A 21,868-nucleotide genomic window follows, 5' to 3' on the forward strand; every position below is an offset into this window, starting at 1 on the left:
ATGAAGGCGGCGTGAGTGGCTCGGGAGCCCCGGGCGGGGAGGGACGGGCCGGGGAAGGTGGGTCGGGGCTGCCCTGAGCGGCTGCACGCGGCTCCCGGCGCTGCCGGTGTTCCCGGTGCCCTCCGGCGGTGCCCGCGGCTCCCGGTGCTCCGGGCGCTGCCGTTGCTCCCGCGGCTCCCGGTGCTGCCGGTGAACCCGGTGCTCCTGCAGCCCCCGGTGTCCTCCGGTGCTCCCGCGACTCCCGGTGTTCCCGGTGCTCCCGGTGATCCCGGTGCTCCTGCAGCTCCCGGTGTTCCCGGTGCCCTCTGGTGCTCCCGGTGCTCCCGGTGTTCCCGGTGCCCTCCGGTGTCCCGCTCCGCCGTTCCCGGTGTCTCCTGACTCTCTCCCCTCGGCAGGGCCAGGACGCCGCGGCGGCCGAGGAAAGCCACGAACCCCGCGCAGAAGGACCCGGTGGGGGTGAGTGCCGGGATGGTCCCGGGATCCCGATTCCTACAGCCAGAAATTCCCGGTTTTACTGCCGGGATGGTCCCGGGATCCCGATTCCTACAGTCAGAAATTCCCGGTTTTACTGCCGGGATCATCCCGATTCCCACACCGGGAAATTCCCGGTTTTACTGCCGGATCATCCCGAGATCCCCGATTCCTACAGCGAGAAATTCCCGGCTTTAACCCAGGCTTCATTCCCAGGTGTACTGCCCGCTTGATTCCTGTTTTTTCCTGGTTTATTCCCACTCTCCCAGGTGTACAGCCGGGTTGATTCCCGGCTGATTGATTCCCGTTTTCCCCTTCTCCCAGGTGTACAGCCGGGTTGATTCCCGGTTGATTCTTGGTTGATTCTCGGTTGATTCCCGGTGCATTCCCGGTTTATTCCCGGTTTGCTCCCGGCTGATTGATCCCCGTTTTCCCTTATCCCAGGTGTACAGTGGGTAGATTCCCGGTGCATTCCCGGTTTATTCCCGGTTTGTTCCCGGCTGATCCCTGTTTTCCCCTTCTCCCAGGTGTACAGCCGGGTTGGTTCCCAGTTGATTCCCGGCTGATTCCCGGTGGATTCCCGGTTGATTCCCGGTTTATTCCCGGCTGATCCCCGTTTCCCCTTCTCCCAGGTGTACAGTGGGTTGATTCCCGGTGCATTCCCGGTTTATTCCCGGTTTGCTCCCGGCTGATCCCCGTTTTCCCTTCTCCCAGGTGTACAGTGGGCTGATTCCCGGCTGATTCCCGGCTGATTCCCGGTTGATTCTCGGTTGATTCCCGGTGGATTCCCGGTTGATTCCCGGTTTATTCCCGGCTGATCCCCGTTTCCCCTTCTCCCAGGTGTACAGTGGGTTGATTCCCGGTGGATTCCCAGTGGATTCCTGGTTTATTCCTGTTTTCCCCTTCTCCCAGGTGTACAGCGGGTTGATTCTCGGTTGATTCCCGGCTGATTCCCGGTTGATTCTCGGTTTATTCCCGGATTCCCGGTTGATTCCCGGTTTATTCCCGGCTGATTGATCCCCGTTTTCCCTTCTCCCAGGTGTACTGCCGCGTGCGGCCGCTCAGCCGGGCGGACCAGGAATGCTGCATCGAGGTGCTCAGCGGCACCACGCTGCAGATCCACCCTCCCGAGGGATACCGCGTCTTCCGCAACGGCGAGTACCGCGCGGTACGGCATTCCCGCCGGGAATCCGCCTGGAATTCCTGCCCCGGCCCTGGAAGCGCCTCGGAGCAGCCTGGCTTAGCCGGAGCTGTCCCAGCCTTCCAACCCAAAGTTCTGCAATTCCGTGAATCCCATCCAGCTCCTCCTCTCCCAAGTTTTCCCATGATTTGTGGCACTTGCGGAGTGCAGAATCCCGAGGTTTTCCACCCCAAAAATCCGTCTGGGATTAAAAAAAAAAAAAAAATCACTTCCTGATCCGTCAAATCCGTGGGAACGCCTCAAACTCATGGCATTCCATGGGAATCCATCATCCCACACTGCTCCAACGTGGCCTTGGGACATCCCAGGGAAAAGGAACCCACAGCTTCTCCCGGTGGGAATCTCAGCTGGGATGTGGAATCTTCTGTTTGCAATTTCAGCTGGAAAATTCCTGTGGGAAGGGCGTTAAGGGGTTTTCAAAGGTTTAAATATAAAACAGGCAAAGCTTAATTAATGGAATGTTAATTTAATTAAACAAGGTTTTGTTCAGCAATTTGGAATTCAGGTATTGCCCCAAGGAAGAGTTTTGGTGGAAAAACAACCATCAACAATTAAAATAAGTTTTAAAATTTATTAAAATAATTTATTAAAAAATAAAACCGGTTTGAAATTTAGGGCTATTAAAATTAATTTAAAAATTGATTAAAATAATTCACGAAAAAAATAAAACCAGCTTGAAATTTAAGACTGAAAACTTGAGGCTGGACTGGAAAAAAGCCCAAAATAACCAAAATTCCATGAGGGAACAGCTCCACTTTGGCCACGGTGGATGTTCCTTTGCTTGGATTCTGGGGGGAGCTGGAAGGAAATTCCAGTTTTCGCTGTGCTTTGGGAATTCTCCGTTCCGTGGGATCCTTCTGGCCACTGCAGGCCGTGGAGCTGGAATTCCAGGGTGGCTTTCCCTGTTTTGGCAGACCCAGTATTCCTTCAAGGAGGTCTTTGGCACGCTGGTGGTGCAGAAGGAGCTTTTTGACGTGGTGGCCAAACCTCTGGTGGAGGATCTGATCCGGGGCAAGAACGGTGAGCAGAGCTCAAATTCCCAGGATTTCAGCGCTCCCGGGGTTTGGTTGGAATTGTGGCTCAGCTCCTCACAGCTCACCCCTGGAAGCTCTTTCTGGAATGGGAATCCAGGGATGGTTTGGGTGGGAATGGATGATCCAAGGCTCCTGAGGTTTGGGTGGAATTGTGGCTCAGCTCCTCACAGCTCACCCCTGGAAGCTCTTTCTGGAATGGGAATCCTGGGATGGTTTGGGTGGGAATGGATGATCCAAGGCTCCTGAGGTTTGGGTGGAATTGTGGCTCAGCTCCTCACAGCTCACCCCTGGAAGCTCTTTCTGGAATGGGAATCCTGGGATGGTTTGGGTGGGAATAGATGATTCCAAGGCTCCTGAGGTTTGGGTGGAATTGTGGCTCAGCTCCTCACATAAAATGGGATTTAATTTCCATTGGGCTCTTCCCTTGAAGAAATGAAGGAAAAATTAGGGAAATAAAAGGGCAAATACTTAATTAATGAGGTAATTTTATCCCACTGAAATTCCCAATCTGTTCCTGCTGTTCCAACAAGAGATTTGAGCTTGGAGGAAGCCGTTCCCCTGGAAGCTCTTTCTGGAATGGGAATCCTGGGATGGTTTGGGTGGGAATAGATGATTCCAAGGCTCCTGAGGTTTGGGTGGAATTGTGGCTCAGCTCCTCACAGCTCACCCCTGGAAGCTCTTTCTGGAATGGGAATCCTGGGGTGGTTTGGGTGGGAATGGATGATCCCATGCCGTGGAAGTGTCGATGGAGCGGCCTGGCTTAGCAGGAGGTGTCCCTGCCTTTGGAATTCCATGAATTATGCATCCAAATCCTTCTCCCCGCTCTCTCAAGTTTTCCCATGGTTTGTGGGAGTTGCAAATTGCGAAATCAGCATTTTGGGCTTTTAGCAAAGCAGGTTTTGAACTCCCAAAAAAAAAGCAGCAAACGGCAAAAAAGCATCACTTCCTAAACCATCACATCAATGGGAAGGACATTAAAGCTCATCCCATTCCATGGGCAGGGAAACCTTCCGGTATCCCAGGGTGCTCCAAGCCCCAGTCTGGAATATTCCAGGGATGGCAGAACCAGTGCCAGGGCTGGTTTGTGGCTCCTGGAGAGGATGACGGATGTTCCCAGCCCTGACCACCAGCCAGAGCTGCCAGCACTTTGGATGCTGTGGAATATTTGGGTAGATGTGGCAGGCACGTTCTTCTCCCTCTCAGGATTTTCATAGAGGAGCACAGAGAGAAGAAAGAGAAAACAATTTCTATTTCTGCTCCTTGTTTTCCCATGTGGAATGTGTTTGGAGAATTGTTTACCTGGGGTGATGCTGGGTTGGATTCTGGTGAGGATTGTTTGAGCCTGGTGGCCAATCCAACCCAATCCAACCCAACCCAATCCAACCCAATCCAACCCAACCCAATCCAACCCAATCCAACCCAACCCAATCCAACCCACCTGGGGTTGGGCTCTCAGAGAGGGGCATGAATTGTGAGTGAGTTAGATGTGGGAGTTAGAAAAAGCAGGTTTGTAGTTTTAGTATCTCCTTTAAATAGTGTATTAATGTATTTTAGCACAGTTATAAAGAAATCATGCAGCCTCTGAGCTGGGGTCAGACATCAGCGTTTCTGCCCAGCGGGTTCGTCTCCAAGAGGTTGGTTTTGTTTTCCCAGCCCTGCTGATTCCTGCCTTTTCCCTGCGTTCCCAGGTCTCCTGTTCACCTACGGAGTGACGGGCAGCGGGAAGACCCACACCATGACAGGATCTCCTGGGGACGGGGGGCTCCTGCCCCGCTGCCTGGCCATGATCTTCAACAGCATCGGCCCCTTCCAGGCCAAGAGATTCGTGAGTGGCTCCCCTGAGCCTCCCCGCAGCCCCACATCCGTGGATTTCTGCTCCAAACCTGCCACTGGAGGGCTTGGAAGAGGAAAAAAAAACCCAAAAACCCAATGCCAGGGGGCTCGTTCCAAAAGGATTTGAATTTCTGGGAATGCTTTTAAAGAGTTCAGTGGTTTGGTGCTTATTGCCCAAGCCCATCCTAGGAAAAATCTGTTAAAAACACATGGGAAGGAATCCAGCCAGGAATATTTCAGTACGGATGGCCAAGGTGTTCCCTTCCTCGTTAGGATGAGTGATTAATGAACATATTTAATTAATTAGGCAGTTGTATCCCTCTGAAATTCCCAATCTATTCCTCCTGTTCTAAACGGTGATTTCAACATGGAAGAAGCCATTCCATAGCTTTTTTTCCCCACTGGAAACAGTGGAAAACACTGCTTTGGTGCCGCATTTTTCCATATTATTCCACTTCATTTCAGTAATTCCCATAAAACCAAAAATTAATTGTCTCCTCATGAAATTAGGGATATTTTTCCAAAGGCGTGCATTTGTGGTGCCTAAAATATACTGAAATAACCCTGGAATTCTCATCCTTGGGAGCTTTTCTAAAACATTATTTTGCAAATTGTTCTTGTGAGATCTTGCTGGGTCAGAGTGTCTTTGAGTGGCATGGTATTCATAAATTAATACCAGCCTAATCAGACTAATTAATTAACCAAATAATGCCTAGTTGGCCAGCACCTGGATGTTGGAATGGGATGAAATTCCTGGTTTTTCCCTCAGGTTTTCAAGCTGGATGACAAGAACGGGGTGGATGTGCAGAGCGAGGTGGAGGCTCTGCTGGAACGCCAGAGGAGAGAGGCGCTGCCCACCCCAAAAACTCCAGCTGGGAAGTGAGTGACTCTGGGAATAGCAGAGGGAATTTATTCCCTAGAAATGGCATTCAACTTCTCTTGGGCTCTTCCCTTGAAGAAATGGAGGAAAAATTGGGGAAAAAATTGACAAATATTTAATTAATGAGGTGGTTGTAGCCCACTGAAATTCCCAATCTATTCCTGCTGTTCTAACAAGAGACTTCAGCTTGGAGGAAGCTTTTCCCCCTCAGAATTTTGGGGCTTTTCCCCCTCAGAATTTTGGGGCTTTTCCCCCTCAGAATTTTGGGGCTTTTCCCCCTCAGAATTTTGGGGCTTTTCCCCCCTCATAATTTTTGGACATTTTTCCCCCTCAGAATTTTTGGACCTTTTCCCCCCTCAGAATTTTGGAACTTTTCCCCCCTCAGAATTTGGGACATTTTCCCCCTCAGAATTTGGGACATTTTCTCCCTCAGAATTTTCAGACATTTTTCCCCCTCAGCCATGGAATTCCCTCACTTGGATCCTGGAATTTCCACCACAGAATTCCCTCAGTTGGATCCTGGAATTCCCACCATGGAATTCCCTCAGCTGGATCCTGGATTTTCCACCACGGAATTCCCTCAGTTGGATCATGGAATTCCAACCGTGGAATTTCCTCAGCTGGATCATGGAATTTCCACCAAGGAATTCCCTCAGCTGGATCATGGAAATTCCATAGTGGAATTCCCTCAGCTGGATCATAGAATTTCCATCATGGAATTCCAACCGTGGAATTCCCTCAGTTGGATTACAGTCTTCCAACCATAGGCATTCCTCAGTCGGATCCTGGAATTCCCACCATGGAATTCTCTCGGTTGGATCATGGAATACCCACCATGGAATTCCCTCAGCTGGATCCTGGAATTCCCACCATGGAATTCCCTCATCTGGATCCTGGATTTTCCACCATGGAACTCCCTCGGTTGGATCACGGAATTCCAACTCCTGGCCCCGCACAGGACCCCCCAAAATTCGGGAATTTTGCCGAATATTGCGCGTTTCCCCACCCAACCGCGCAGATCCGTGCCGAGCCGCCCCCGGCGCGTTCGGGCTGCCGGGAATTCTGTTCCCAATCCCTCCGTTTCCCGCAGGAGGCAGCTGGATCCCGAGTTTGCCGACATGATCGACGCGCAGGATCGCTGCCGGGCGGAGGAGGTGGACGAGGACAACGTCTACGGCGTCTTCGTGTCCTACATCGAGATCTACAACAACTACATCTACGACCTGCTGGAGGAGGCTCCCTGTGACTCCATCAAACCCAAGTGAGTTGGGAAATCCGGGATTTTCCCCGCCTGGGCTTGGAAGAGGTTTGGGATGAGAGCGACGGCTGCGTCCTGGTCCGACATCCACCATCTGCTTGGAGCCCACCAAAGCCGAGGGAGTTTGGGAATTCCCGTGTTCCCAGTCCTGGGAGGCTTTCGTAGGATCCTCCACCCTGGTTTTTTGGTTGTAACCATAGGGAGCTTGGCTCAGAATTCCTGGGAATCACTGTTAAAAACACATGGAAAGGAGTCCAGCCAGGAATGTTTCAGTACTGATGGCCAAGGCGCTCCCTCCCTCGTTAGGCTGGGTGATTAGTAAGCAAATATTTAAATAATCGGGCAGTTGTATCCCACTTAAATTCCCAACCTATTCTAACAGGTGATTTCAACTTGGAGCAAGCCATTCCATAGCTTTTTTTTCCTTGGAAAAAGCGGAAAACACTGGTTTGGTGCCCCATATTTCCATATTATTCCACTTGATATCAGTAATTCCCATAAAACCAGAAATTTGGGACATTTTTTCCAAAGGTGTGCACTTGTCTAAAATCTATAGGAAAAGTCTGCAAATTCCACTTGGAATCCATGGATTGAAATTCCAACTCCATTAAAGAAGCCTCTCAGTCCTGTGTTAATTAGGGAGTGGTTGATTAACAAAGACTAACGAAGGCAAAGCAAACTGGGAGCTGTCTCCAGGGTCCTCATTCCAGAAGGGTTTGAAACTCTGGGAATGCTTTTAAACCATTCAGTGTTTAAACAATGAATGGTTTAAAAGCATTTTAAAATAAAATGGCTTTTTAAACAGTAAAATTTTAAACACTAAAATAAAATTTTTAAAAAAACATTTAAAAATTAAAAGGTGTTTATTCCCAAAGCCCACCCTAAAAAATAAAAAAATCTGGGATGATTTCTTCCTCTGAAAGCTGCAGCGTGGAAAGATTTGAGGCAGAAATCAAGGATTTAATATTTTTCCCCGTTTTTTTGGTAGGTGGAACAATTGCAACACTCCTGTGAGAAATGGAGACTTTGTGTATGTGTCCAATGTCTTATTCCCATTATTCCAGTGCTGTTTTCCTTGAGTAGAAGCAGAAAATTCCCTGCTTTCCCTTGCTTTCCTAGGAACAACTAGGATGCTCTCCTTGCTTCTGTGTGCTTGTAGAAAAGCAATAGCTGCCACCAAAGCAATTAATTGCAATTAAATAGCTGCTAATTAGAGCGGTAGCTGGAGCGTCACTAATCCTGGCTGTGTGTCCATGTCCTGTATTCCGTCTTCCATATTTTAGATGGATAATTGACCTTTTCCCTCTGAATTTTTGATGCTTTCCCCTCAGAATTTTGACTTTTTCTCCCTGCATTTTGACCATTTTTCCCTCAGAATTTTGGATGATTTTCCCTCAGCATTTTTGACCTTTTCCTCTCAGACTTGTGACATTATCCCTCCAAATTCTGAGTTTTCCCTCTGAATTCTGGACATTTTCCCCTCTGAATTTTTGGGCATTTTCCCCTCAGACTTGTGACATTTTCCCTCCAAATTCTGAATTTCTTCCCTTGGAATTTTTGGGCATTTTTCCCTCGGAATTTTTGGACATTTCCCCCTCAGAATTGTTCGCCTTTTCCCTTCAGAATATTTGGACATTTTTCCCTCAGAATTTTGGATTATTTCCCCTTCAGGATTTTGACCCTTTTCCCCTCAGAGTTTTTTTATATTTTCCTTCAAGATTTTGGACATTTTCCCCTCAGACTTGTGACATTTTTCCCTCCAAATTCTGAATTTCTTCCCTCGGAATTTTTGGACATTTTTACCTCGGAATTTTTGGGTATTTTTCCCTTGGAATTTTTGGGCATTTTTCCCTCAGAATATTTGGACATTTTCCCCTCAGAATTTTTCACCTTTTCCCTTCAGAATATTTGGACATTTTTCCCTCAGAATTTTGGATTATTTCCCCTTCAGGATTTTGACCCTTTTCCTCTCAGAATTTTTTTATATTTTCCTTCAAGATTTTGGACATTTTCCCCTCAGAATTTTTGGGCATTTTCCCCTCAGACTTGTGACATTTTCCCTCCAAATTCTGAATTTCTTCCCTTGGAATTTTTGGGCATTTTTCCCTCGGAATTTTTGGACATTTCCCCCTCAGAATTGTTCGCCTTTTCCCTTCAGAATATTTGGACATTTTTCCCTCAGAATTTTGGATTATTTCCCTGTCAGGATTTTGATCTTTTTCCCCTCAGAATTTTTTTTATATTTTCCTTCAAGATTTTGGACATTTTCCCCTCAGACTTGTGACATTTTTCCCTCCAAATTCTGAATTTCTTCCCTTGGAATTTTTTGGCATTTTTCCCTTGGAATTTTTTGGCATTTTCCCCTTGGAATTTTTGGGCATTTTCCCCTCAGAATTTTTGGACATTTTCCCCTCAGAATTTTTCGCCTTTTCCCTTCAGAATTTTTGGACATTTTCCCCTCAGAATCTTTGGCCTTTTCACCTCAGAATTTTTCGCCTTTTCCCTTCAGAATTTTTGGACATTTTCCCCTCAGAATCTTTGGCCTTTTCACCTCAGATTTTTTGAGCATTTTCCCCTCAGATTATTTGGACATTTTTCCCTCAGACTTGTGACATTTTTCCCTGCAAATTCTGAATTTTTTCCCTCTGAGTTTTGACCTTTTCCCACTGAATTTTGCCCTCCAAGAAAATCTGCATGGCAGGAATCTGCACAGAGAATTCCCCTCCAGTGGGATTTACTTATTTTCCCTCTTTCCCGCCATCCCAAAGACCTCCCCAGTCCAAAATCCTTCGGGAAGACCAGAACCACAACATGTACGTGATGGGCTGCACCGAAGTGGAGGTCAAATCCACAGAGGAAGCTTTTGAAGTCTTTTGGAGAGGTAAAAAAATCTTGGAATTAATTCGGGGCTGATCCCACATCCCAGCACCTTAAACATTATCCACGAGCGAGGAAATTCCTCTGGATCAGCTCCATCCTTGGGATGGAGCATCCACAGCTTCTCCGGGCATTTAGGACCTCCCCATTCCCAACCCATTCCCAACCCATTCCCAACCCATTCCCAATCCCAATCTCCTCACACCCTGATGCTGGAGGAGGTGGGAACGGGGGGAAAGCAGCAGGATTTTTGGGAATTTGGGATGTCTGAGCAGGGCAGAAGAAGCGGCGCATCGCCAACACGCAGCTGAACCGGGAATCCAGCCGCTCCCACTCCGTGTTCATCATCAAACTGGCGCAGGCTCCTCTGGATGCTGATGGGGACAACGTGCTCCAGGTGAGTTCCAGGGAATTCCAGGAGAATTCCAGAAGAATTGAATGGAATCTACTTTGGTAACAGCTCCCTGTGCCTCAGGTTTGGAGGTGACAGAGTTAGTCATAAAGCTCGGTGTTAAAACAGAGGGTGGAGCTGCTGATTCCTTTGGTTTTCACCTCTTCCTTTCTTTGGGAATCTCAAATTTGGGAATTGGAATGATCCAACAGCTTTCAGTGCCGTGGCCCAAGGCAGAAGGGATCTGCCAAACATCCCAAAAACAGCTTTTGGCTGTCCCAACCCCTCTGAGCTCGTATCCGACACATCCTTTGGAAGTGTGTTTTGGGATGAGGTGTCCCCCAGCCCTTCAGAGGGAATCTGGAGGGATCCAGGATTTCTTCTGTGTCCCAGGAAAAGGAGCAGATCACCCTGAGCCAGCTGTCCCTGGTGGATCTGGCGGGAAGTGAGAGAACCAACAGGACCAAAGCCGAGGGGAACAGGCTGCGGGAGGCAGGTAGGAACCCACCCGGGAGCACCCTGCTAATTAACCCTGCTAATTAAGCTCCTGCTAATCTTGTCTCCTAGGGAAGAATCCCAGGAATTCTTGAAGCGCTCTGTTAGGATCAGTTAGGATTTGATGACCTCAAATTGTGTTTGGAAACCGCAAGTTCGCTGCAGCACTTCTGCCACTTCAGTTAATTAGAGCAGTTATTAACAAATATTGTTAATTAGGCAATTTATTCTTCTGGCTAATCTGGGAACGTGATCCAAGGGCTGCTCGTGGAGTGATTTTTTTCCTCGTGTTTGCTTTTTTTAGGGAATATCAACCAGTCATTGATGACATTGAGGACGTGCATCGAGGTTCTGCGGGAAAACCAATTGTACGGAACAAACAAGGTGGGCAGCCCTTCCCTAATTATCCTTGGATTTCATCACCTGGATAAGGAAAACTCAGGGGATTTTCCCTGGCCTTTATTCCCAGATGGTTCCATACAGAGATTCCAAACTGACTCATCTCTTCAAGAACTATTTTGATGGAGAAGGGAAAGTTCGGATGATCGTGTGTGTGAATCCCAAGGCTGAGGACTATGAGGAAAGCCTGGTAAATTCCCTTTTCCCATTCCCTCCTGCTCTTCTTTTCCTGTTTTTCCCTGGATTCTTGTACTCCAAGAGATATAAGGCATTATAACTGTTGTTTGAGCACTTCAGTTTTGTGGGATAAATCTGCTCTCCAAGTCCTGTTTTTCCTGTTCATATTACATCTTCTCCTTGCTTGGGAAGTGGGAAAGGTTTTCCTTCCTCACAGAATTCTTGGTAAATTCCCCATTCCCTCCTGCTTCTCTTTTTGTGTTTTTCCCTGGATTCTTGTACTCCAAGAGATATAAGGAATTATAATTGTTATTTGAGTGTTTCAAGTTTGTGGGATAAATCTGCTCTCCAAGTCCTGTCTTTCCTGTTCATATTACACCTACTCCTGGCTTGGGAAGTGGGAAAGCTTTTCTTTTCTCACAGAATTCTTGGTAAATTCCCTTTTTCCATTCCCTCCTCCTCTTCTTTTCCTGTTTTTCCCTGGATGCTTGTACTCCAAGAGATATAAGGCATTATAATTGTCTGAGCACTTCAGTTTTTCATATTACACCTGCTCCTTGCTTGGGAAGTGGGAAAGCTTTTCCTTCCTCACAGAATTCCACGGAGCCCCATTTGGCCGTTTAACCCCTCCTATTCCAAGAATTCCAGCTGTCTCTGCCCAAGCTTTTGTGGCACCTTGTGGGGGAGGCTCCTGGATGATCCCAAACCGCTGCCGCTCGCGATTCCGGCCGGATCATTCCTCCTTTCCCTCTTCGGTGCCTCAGCCCCGCCGCCAGCTCCCGGTGCTCCCGGTGCTCCCGGTGTTTTTTCCCCGTTTTCTTGCAGCAAGTGATGCGTTTTGCGGAGATGACCCAGGAGGTGGAGGTGGCCAGGCCCCTGGACCGGCCCCTGTGCGGGCTGACGCCGGGGCGGCGCCTCCGGAACCAGGCGTTCCGGGAGGAGCTGTCCCGCAGGCTGGAGCTCCGGGGCGGCCCCGTGGCGCCAGGTGAGGCCATTCCGCCCTGGGAATCTTCACCCGGCAAAGGGAAGGGCTCGGGGAAAACTTCCGGAGCCTTCCGGGGCTCAGTAGGAAGGGATTGGGGTAAGGGATGGACGGACGTCGCGCAGGGAACGGATTCGGGTTGGAAAACGGGGAATTTGGATGGGATCTTGGGGGAAACATTTCTGTCTGTGAGGGTGAGGAGGGGCTGGGATGGTATTCCCAGAGTATCTGTGGCTGCCCCTGGATCTCTGGAAGTGTCCAAGGCCAGGCTGGAACGTGGGACGGTGAGAGGTGTCCTTGCCCATGGAACAGGATCACCTGGAGGTCCTTTCCAGCCCAAACCATTCCATGATTTTCCAGCAGAGTTTTTCTGTTAGGAATTCAAGGCTGGGAATTAAATTTTAAATCAATTCCACTGAGCCTTAACTGTACCTGGCTGAACCTCAGTGCCCTGGGAGCTGCTGCTCTTCCTTCTTCAGCTCCCTGTGGAAGTTTCCAAGGAATTCCACGGGATTGGGATGAATCCATGGCCCCAGCATTGCAGCTCCTGACAGGAAATGGTGCCAAGGGAACTGTGGGATGTTCCTGGATGTTCAGAACCTGCTTTTAGTAAAACAAGGAATCGAGGATGTCACATTTAATCCTTTCCCATCCATCCTCTCTTTGGAAACCCGTGGATCCCATCAATCATTCCCAGTTTTCCACGGTCCTGCCTCTTTCCCTTTGGAATTTTCCCATCCTGCTGACGGATTTTCCCATCCCGCAGGACCGGAGGAGCCATCTCCTGCTGAGCTGTTCTTCCAGAGCTTCCCACCCCTGCCTTCCTGCGAGCTCCTGGATATCAACGACGACCAAACCCTCCCAAAACTGATCGAGGCCCTGGAGCAGCGCCACAAAATGAGGCAGATGCTGGCTGAGGAATTTGCCAAAAACGGTAGGAATTTGCCCCAAATTGGAACATCGGGGCAAAACTCAGATTTGGTGCCCTTATTATTCCTCAAAGGATCCCCCTTGCCCCAGTTTTTTTGTTTAGATTGAAGGTTTCAACCTTTTTTTTTTTTTTTTTTTTTTGAGGAACTTTAGGGTTTAAATCTGTTGGGAAAAACAGAGGTTTGGATGTTCTGGGAATAAGGCAGAAAATCAAAGAAAAAATATTAAATATCCCATTTCTCTTCCAGTTCTTGCCTTTAAAACAATGCTGCAAGAATTTGACTCCAGTGTTGCATCCAAGGAGAATTATATCCAAGGAAAACTGGCTGAGAAGGAGAAAACCATAACGGGGCAGAGGTCGGAGCTGGAACGGCTGGAGAAGAAGATTAAAACCTTGGAGTACAAGGTCAGCTGGGTCATTTTGGAGCACAAATCCCTTTTTTTTTTTTTAAATGGATCATTTGGCAAATTCCTTGCCATCGGGAATAAATATTTTGGGGGAAACTACTGCAAATTTGTTGTCTTTTCTACAAGGTGAGGTTTTTTTAAAACAGCAGGACGAGCGATTTAGAACTGAAAATTGCGATTTCCTGGGAAATACCAGCAGGAATTGCTGGATTGGAAGGTCGTGTTGCCACCCAAATCCTTCCTCTCCTCCTGCAGATTGAGATTTTGGAGAAGACAGCCACGATTTACGAGGAGGACAAGAGGAACCTGCAGCAGGAGCTGGAGAGCAAGAGCCAGAAGCTGCAGCGGCAGGCGTCGGACAAGAGGAGGCTGGAGGCCAGGCTGCAGGGAATGGTGGCCGAGACCTCCCTCAAGTGGGAGAAGGAATGTGTGAGTGCAGGAATGGGGGGAAAAGCGGGATCGGCTTATCGGGAATTTGGGGATTTGGGGTGTGGGGTGCTCTTAAAGGAGGGATCTGTTGGTCTGGTTGGTGTTTGTGGGAATTCCGGGTAAGGGGAAAGGGAATTGAAGGGAAGGGAAAGGAGGAAAGGGATGGAACTGAAGAGAAGGGAAAGAAGGAAAGGGGTGGGATTGAAGAGAATGGAAAGAAGGAAAGGAATGGAATTAAAGAGAAGGGAAAGAAGGAAAAGGATGGAACTGAAGAGAAGGGAAAGAAGGAAAGGAAAGGGATGGGATTAAAGGGAAAGGAAAGGAAAGGAAAGGAAAGGAAAGGAAAGGAAAGGAAAGGAAAGGAAAGGAAAGGAAAGGAAAGGAAAGGAAAGGAAAGGAAAGGAAAGGAAAGGAAAGGAAAGGAAAGGAAAGGAAAGGAAAGGAAAGGGATAGAATTGAAGAGAAGGGAAAGAAGGAAAGGAAAGGGAGGGTGTTGGGCTCTGCTTCCAGGGAACAAGGACAGCAGGAGAGGGAAAGGCCTCAGGCTGTGCCAGGGCAGGCTCAGGTGGGATCCTGGGAAAATTCCCTCATGGAAAGGGTTGTAAACATTGGAACTGCCCAGGGAGGTTTGGAATCCCCATCCCTGGAGGTATCCAAGGAACACCCGGCCATGGCACTCAGGGCTCCAGGCTGGGTTCAGAGCCAGCTTGGCCTCGCTGATCCTGGCGGCTTTTCCAGCCTCAGCAATTCCATGTTTTGCACTGCCCTCCCCGTCCCTGCAGGAGCGGCGGGTGGCAGCCAAGCAGCTGGAGATGCAGAACAAGCTGTGGGTGAAGGACGAGAAGCTGAAGCAGCTCAAGGCCATCGTCACCGAGCCCAGAGCCGAGAGGCCAGAGAGGCCATCCCGGGAAAGGGAGCGGGAAAAGGCTCTCCCGAGATCCGTGTCGCCTTCCCCTGCGCCCGTGAGTCACTCCCAAACCTGCTGGGTTGAGGAAACAGCGGTTTTAGGGATGAAGCTCAGGGATTTTAGTCATTAGTAGCCCCCAAGCACAGAGCTGGAGCAGCTTGCTTTGAGTTCTTTGTCTGCTGTTTGTTCTTCATCCATCCTCCCACCTCCTGATACCCGCAGGATTAAAAATCCCTGGATTTTTCTGTCCCTGTTTGCTTGGAGTCTCCTGTATTTCACTGCTCTCTCCCTTTTCCAGAGATCTGAGGTTTCAGCCCAGAGTTGGAGCAGCTTGACTTCCTTTAATCCTGTTTGTTCTCCATCCCCTTTCCCACCTCCTGAGATCCACAGGAGCAGGAAATCCCTGGATCTGTCTGTCCCTGTGTCTCACTGATGCTTCCCTTCTTCCCAGAGCTGGGATGTCCCTGCTGGAGTTTGAGCCCCGAGTTGGAGCACCTTGAATTCCTTGTCCGTTGTTTATCCATTCTCCCACCTCCTGATATCCACAGGAACAGAAAATCCCTGGATCTGTCTCTCCCTGCATGGCATCCCTGTTTGATTGCTCGACACCTCACTGATGTTTCCCTTCTCTCCAGAGCTGTGGTGACCCCGCTGAGCTCAGGGGCAGAGCTGGAGCAGCTTGAATTCTCTGTGTCCTGTTTGTTCTCCATCCATTCTCCCACCCCCCGATATCCACAGGAACTGGAAATCCCTGGATTTGTCCCTGTCTGACCCCTCCTGTGTCTCCCTGCTCTCTCCCTTCTGTGACATCCCTGCTGAAGTTTGAGCCCTGAGTTGGAGCAGCTCGAATCCCTTGTTCCTCTGTTTGTTCCTCATCCATTCTCCCACCCCCTGATATCCAGAGGAACTGGAAATCCCTGGATTTGTCCCTGTCTGATCCCTCCTGTGTCTCCCTGCTCTCTCCCTTCTTCCCAGTGCTGTGACATCCCTGCTGAAGTTTGAGCCCTGAGTTGGAGCAGCTCGAATCCCTTGTTCCTCTGTTTGTTCCTCATCCATTCTCCCACCCCCTGATATCCAGAGGAACGGGGAATGCCTGGACTGGTCTGTCCCTGTTTGCTTGGAGTCTCCCGTGTCTCACTGCTCTCTCCCTTCTCCCCAGAGCTGTGGTGACCCCGCTGGGCTTGGGGACAGCCGGGCGGCCCCGCAGGCGCCCAGGCGCTCCAACTCCTGCAGCAGCATCTCTGTGGCCTCCTGCGTGCTGGAGTGGGAGCAGAGGGGCCCTTCCTGCGAGCCAGCCAGCATTCCCAAAGCCAGGAATAAAGCGGGAGCGGAGCCGGGCTCGGCCTGGCCCAGCCCTGCCAGGAGGAGAGGGATGTGCTGGAGCCGAGTGCTGGAGGTGCCCAGGGATAGAGAGGAGCTAGAGCAGGAAGAGGATCCGTGCTGCAGGGTTAGTCCTGGCCCAGTGGGGCTGAGCCTGGCTTAAAGGTTCTCTGTCCTCGAGCCCATCGTAGAGTAGAGCTGTTCCTAATGTGTCCTGCTGGTCCCACACTCAGCCTGGCTGCTCTCAACGCCCTCTTGGTCTTTGGAGCTTCCTTGCAAGTTGAGAATTTCCACTTTTAGGGAGCTCGGAGGTGGCCACACTCTGCTCTAGCCATGGGTGTCCTCATGTTTCTCCCGGTGTTTCCCTTTTCCTGGTGTTTCCCTTTTCCTGGAATTTCCCTTTAACCCGGCGTGTTTCCCTTTTCCTGGCGTTTCCCTTTTCCTGGAATTTCCCTTTAACCCGGCGTGTTTCCCTTTTCCTGGTGTTTCCCTTTTCCTGGAATTTCCCTTTAACCCGGTGTGTTTCCCTTTTCCCGGCGTTTCCCTTTTCCTGGCGTTTCCCTTTTCCTGGCGTTTCCCTTTTCCTTTCCCTCATATCTCCTCCAATCCCTCCTGCAATTTCCCAGCTTCCAAGGTGCTTCTGGGAGCTTGTCCTGCCTGGAAGCATCCCTTGGATAAACCTCTTGTGTGCCTCAGCTTTAACTCTCTTCCCTAATTCCCATTAAACTGGGAGCTCTGGAATTATTTGGCTCCTGATGTTGTCTTCAGGATTCAGTCCCAGAGCACTTTTGGAAAGCAGATGGGGATGGGGACAATCCCTTCCTTTGTTCCCTCCTTCCTCAGTGTGGAATGCAACAGATTGGACCAAAATTCCCAAGAAATATGACTTGACGTGGAATATTCCGTGGATATTCCGATGCCAAGCTCATGGTGGTGCCTTCAGGATTCAATCCAAGAGCACTTTAGGAAAACCAAGCAGGACAATCCCTTGGGCTGGTGCTGTTGATTTGGAAATTTGGGAGGAGCTTTCCCAAACTTGAGGAAACTTAATGGAATGTGGCAGATGGGACAACACTGGGGTAAAATTTCCATGAAACTGGAGTTGGCCCGGAGTATTCCATGAATAATTTGATGCCCAAAAAATAGGAGTTGGCCCGGAATGTTCCATGGATAATTCGATGCCAAGCTCTTTGTGGTGCTCTCAGGATCCAACCTAAGAACCGAACCATTGCCTTTCCTGTGCTCATTCCCAGTGCCCATTCCATGTTCTCATCCCCAGTGCCCATTCCCTGTTCTCATTCCCTGTGTCCATTTCCCATTCCCATTCCATGTTCCCATTCCCATTCCAGGCCGCTCCGGTGGCGCCGCTGCGGCCGCGGCGTTCCCGCAGCGCCGGCGAGCGCTGGGTGGATCACCGGCCCCTGTCCCTGCCATTCCCTGTGCCCATTCCATGTTCTCATTCCCATTTCCCATTCCCATTCCCATTCCATGTTCCCATTCCCCATTCCCATTTCCCATTCCCATTCCATGTTCCCATTCCCGTTCCAGGCCGCTCCGGCGGCGCCGCTGCGGCCGCGGCGTTCCTGCAGCGCCGGCGAGCGCTGGGTGGATCACCGGCCGCCATCCCTGCCATTCCCAGTGCCCATTCCCATTTCCCATTCCCATTCCATGTTCCCATTCCCGTTCCAGGCCGCTCCGGTGGCGCCGCTGCGGCCGCGGCGTTCCCGCAGCGCCGGCGAGCGCTGGGTGGATCACCGGCTGCCGTCCTTGCCATTCCCAGTGCCCATTCCCATTTCCCATTCCATGTTCTCATTCCCATTCCCGTTCCAGGCCGCTCCAGTGGCTCCACTGCGGCCGCGGCGTTCCCGCAGCGCCGGCGAGCGCTGGGTGGATCACCGGCCCCTGTCCCTGCCATTCCCAGTGCCCATTCCCATTCCATGTTCTCATTCCCATTTCCCATTCCCATTCCATGTTCCCATTCCCATTCCCCATTCCCATTTCCCATTTCCCATTCCCTGCTCTCATTCCCGTTCCAGGCCGCTCCGGTGGCGCCGCTGCGGCCGCGGCGTTCCCGCAGCGCCGGCGAGCGCTGGGTGGATCACCGGCCGCCGAGCCACGTGCCCACGGAGACGCTGCTGCAGCCGCGCGTGCCCAGGGCCATCACCGTGGAGGCGCCCAGCGAGCGCGCCCTGGCCCGCTGCGACCGCTACCTGCTGACCCACCAGGAGCTCGCCTCCGACGGGGAGATCCAGACCAAGCTCATCAAGGTGACCTCGGCAATCCCGGGAATGTTGGGAATGTTGGGTTGGAATGGACGGAATTCGGTTTAAATTCAATTTTGTTTAAATTACCCAAGGAATTCCTGGATGTGGCACTCCAGGCTGGGGGCGAGGTTGAGATCCAGAGTGAACTCATCAAAGTGACCTTGGGAATGTTGGGTTGGAATGGCTGGAATTTTGTTTAAATTCAATTTTGTTTAAATTACCCAAAGAATTTCTGGATGTGGCGCTCGGCACTCCAGGCTGGAGACAATGTTGAGATCCAGAATCAGCTGGATCAAAATGACCTTGGGAATGTTGTGTTGGAATGGCTGGAATTTTGTTTAAATTACCCAAGGAATTCCTGGATGTGGCACTCGGCACTCCAGGCTGGAGACAATGTTGAGATCCAGAATCAGCTGGATCAAAATGACCTTGGGAATGTTGTGTTGGAATCACTGGAATTTTGTTTAAATTACCCAAGGAATTCCTGGATGTGGCACTCGGCACTCCAGGCTGGGGGCGAGGTTGAGATCCAGAGTGAATTCATCAAAGTGACCTTGGGAATGTTGGGAATATTGTGTTGGAATTGCCGAAGTTTGGTTTGGATCTTTCACGGTTAGGTCCAGAGGTTTTCCATAGAAACTCTTGGTTTGGATCTTGGTTGATGTGTGCTTGGGGCTGTTCCAGGCTCAGCTAGCTCAGTGTTTTCCATCAGAAATTCAGTGGGAATTTTTTCATGGAAAATGGTGGTCAGGCAGTGGAGTTGCCCAGGGAGGTTTGGAGTGCCCATCCCTGGGAAATTCCCAAGGAATGCCCAAGGAATTCCCGGATGTGGCACTCAGTGCTCCAGGCTGGGCGCAAGGTTGAGATCCAGACCGAGCTCCTCGAAGTGACCTTGGGAATCTTGGGAATGTTGCTTTGGAATCTCTGAAATTTAGTTTGGAGTTTTCACAGTTCCGTGATTCGTGAATCGCACGATTTGTGGAATTCCATGGGTTGTGGGGTTCCATGGTTTGTGAAACCCACAGTTTATGGGGTTCCATGATTTTTGGGATCCCGTGATCCGTGGATCCCACGATTTGTGCATTTTCCTGTGGAAAAAGGCAACAATCCATTGGCAGTGAAATGGGAGGAGCTTATTTGTGTCTGTATCTCTTTGGGCTGGAATTCTGGGATGAATCCCGGCGCTGTTCCTCTCCCAATCCCGCTTTTCCTTGTCCTTTTCCCATTCCAGGGGGACGTGTTCAAGACCAGAGGTGGGGGCCAGGCCGTGCAGTTCACGGACATTGAGACCCTCAAGCAGGAATCTCCCACCGGGTGAGTCCGGCCTCTGGAATCCTGGAATTCCCAGAATTCCAGTCGTGGTACCTTTCATTTGAGCTTCTGGAGTCCTGGAATTCCCAAAATTCCACTTGTGGAACCTTTGAACTTGAGCTTTTGGAATCCTGGAATTCCCAGAATTTCAGTCGTGGTACCTTTCATTTGAGCTTCTGGAGTCCTGGAATTCCCAAAGTTCCAATGATGGAGCCTTTAATTTGAGCTCCTGGAATTGTGGAATTCCCGGTGTGTGCATGGAACCTTTTCCAGGCCAGGTGATCCAATGGGAAAATCCAGCTTGAGATCCCATAAACTTGGAGAAATTTATGGCTGCTGGAGCTGCTGGATCCAAGATTTATTAAGGAACACTAAAGAGGTTTTCCAGTGTTGGAATGCGGCAAATTCCGTGAGGTTTGTGCCGTAATTCCACCAATTCCCGTTCCAGGCGGAAGCGCCGCTCGTCGCCTCCCGATCCCGACCCCGCCGGGGACGCCGCGGACTCGGAATGGACGGACGTGGAAACCAGGGTGAGCCGGGAATGTCATCCTGGATCCTGGAATTCTGGCCTGGCTTGGGCTGGGAGGGAGCTCCAGCTCATCCCAATCCAGCCATTCCCGGGCTGCTCCGTCCCGCCTGGCCTTGGACATTCCGGGCCGGGGGATCCAAACCCCTCTGGCTGAGGATTTGGGAATGCTGGGAGCTGGGAAGGGTGGGAAGCGGCGGATCCTGACTTGGGTTGCATTCCCAGTGTTCCGTGGCCGTGGAGATGAGGGCGGGATCGGCGCTGGGACCGGGATTCCAGCACCACGCCCAGCCCAAGTGAGTGCTCCTGGAATTCTTTCCCGACAACTTCCAAACTTCGGGAATGCTTTCCCCCCTTGACTTTGCTGCCCTTCCCACATCAGGTTTGCATTCCGAAGCGGAATATCAGGAATGGCAGCGGGAACGCCCTGGATTCCCTCTCCTGCCCCTTTAACCTTTTGCTCTCGTTATCCATTGGGAAGTTCCAGTTTCTCGGGATTGGGAAGTTCCAGTTTCCTGGGATTCCAGTTCCCTTTGGGAAGAAGGAATTGCGGTCGAATTCCTGCTAAAATTCCAACTGCATAATTATGGAACCACTAAGGAAGCTCTGGAGAATTCCCTCTTTCCCAAATTATTCATAAGGCATCCCTGGGAATTCCAGCTCCGTGCCCAGCTCAAGGAAGTGCTCCTGGAATTCTTTCCTGACAACTTCCAAAATTCAGGAGTGCTTTTCCCAACTTCACTGCCCTTCCCACTCTGGGTTTTCATTCCTGACTGGAACAGGGTTGGGAATGGCCTGGATTCCCTCTCCTGAACCTTCAACCCCTTGCTGACGTTATCCATTGGGAAATTCCAACTCCCTGTGGGAAGAGGGAATTGAGGAGCCGGAATCAAAACTTGGTTTGCTACTCCTGCCTAAAAATCCAAGGAAAACACTGGATTTCATGGAGTTTCCTTGGATTAAATCTTGGATTATTTAGGAGCTGTGTGTGGGAACTGGGAGTGCCAAAACCTGGGAATGGGGGGTTGGCTGCTCCCAAAATTCCTCTGGATGAATCCTGAGAGTTCTTTGTGTCTCTTTCCCATTGCAGGCGCAGGAAACCCTGAATTTTTCCTGCTGGAATCCCGGATTTTCCCAGCCTGAGGAATGCTCTGCTGCCACTGCTCCTCAGGAACCGCTTTGTGCTCATTCCCGGAGGTTTTTAGGGAAGCTGGGAAATGGTTCCATTGGTGATCCCAAAGAACTTCTGGATGGATCTGTCCTTTTCCATAGGTTCAGGGAAATCCAAAAGGTCCCTCTGGAGTTCCAAACGGAGCCGGATCATTACCGACAGTGCCAGCAGGCTTTTCCCTGGGAGGCTTTTCCAGTGTTTTCCCAGTTTTTTCATCCCAAATCCAACTTTTCCGGTCATTCCCTCTCTTTTGGGAGACCCAACCGCTGCTATTCCGAGCTGCAGTCCAGCACTTTAAGGGTGTTTTTGGCCATTCCCGATTTTACTGGAACCAGGAAAACCTTGGGAATGTGGATTTCTTCTGGCAAGAACGAATTTGGAATATTTAAGTGTGTCACTGAGCTGCCAGAACATTCCAGAGTCACCCAAAATCCCGGGAGCAGTGGGAATTCACATCCCAGCTGCTTTGGGGTGTGAGGGAATTCTGGAATGTTTTCCATGTGGGAATGGGGGGAAAAGGGGATTTCCTCACGGATAGGGTGGGAATTGGCTTTCTGTGTGTCCCTGCAAGATGAACAATAAATACTTTTATTCCAAACCCTCT

The 21,868-nt window shown here is 50.3% G+C and overlaps 1 protein-coding gene across 1 annotated transcript; it reads left to right on the forward strand.

Moving 5' to 3' along the window:
* KIF23 (kinesin family member 23) lies at window positions 1-21,416 on the forward strand. Its single transcript, XM_077785816.1, has 25 exons — window positions 1-11; window positions 396-456; window positions 999-1,010; window positions 1,511-1,639; window positions 2,587-2,692; window positions 4,395-4,531; window positions 5,309-5,418; window positions 6,510-6,680; window positions 7,666-7,707; window positions 9,446-9,558; window positions 9,830-9,951; window positions 10,339-10,441; window positions 10,745-10,824; window positions 10,910-11,029; window positions 11,842-12,001; window positions 12,765-12,932; window positions 13,177-13,334; window positions 13,592-13,765; window positions 14,548-14,727; window positions 15,832-16,119; window positions 18,029-18,259; window positions 19,488-19,570; window positions 20,016-20,097; window positions 20,319-20,389; window positions 21,184-21,416. The coding sequence occupies exons 1-25, from the start codon at window positions 1-3 to the stop codon at window positions 21,197-21,199; spliced, it is 2,928 nt and encodes a 975-aa protein (XP_077641942.1). The 3' UTR covers window positions 21,200-21,416.
* Window positions 21,417-21,868: the final 452 nt, after the last annotated feature.

Source organism: Lonchura striata, chromosome 11 (genome assembly GCF_046129695.1).
Source record: "Lonchura striata isolate bLonStr1 chromosome 11, bLonStr1.mat, whole genome shotgun sequence".
NCBI classification, from domain to species: domain Eukaryota; kingdom Metazoa; phylum Chordata; class Aves; order Passeriformes; family Estrildidae; genus Lonchura; species Lonchura striata.

Excerpts from the sequence above, each read along its gene's own strand:
- KIF23 (XM_077785816.1), top strand. Across the intron at positions 16,120-18,028 it reads AAGAGGATCCGTGCTGCAGG|GCCGCTCCGGTGGCGCCGCT; the intron begins GTTAGTCCTGGC and ends TTCCCGTTCCAG. Across the intron at positions 18,260-19,487 it reads TCCAGACCAAGCTCATCAAG|GGGGACGTGTTCAAGACCAG; the intron begins GTGACCTCGGCA and ends TTCCCATTCCAG.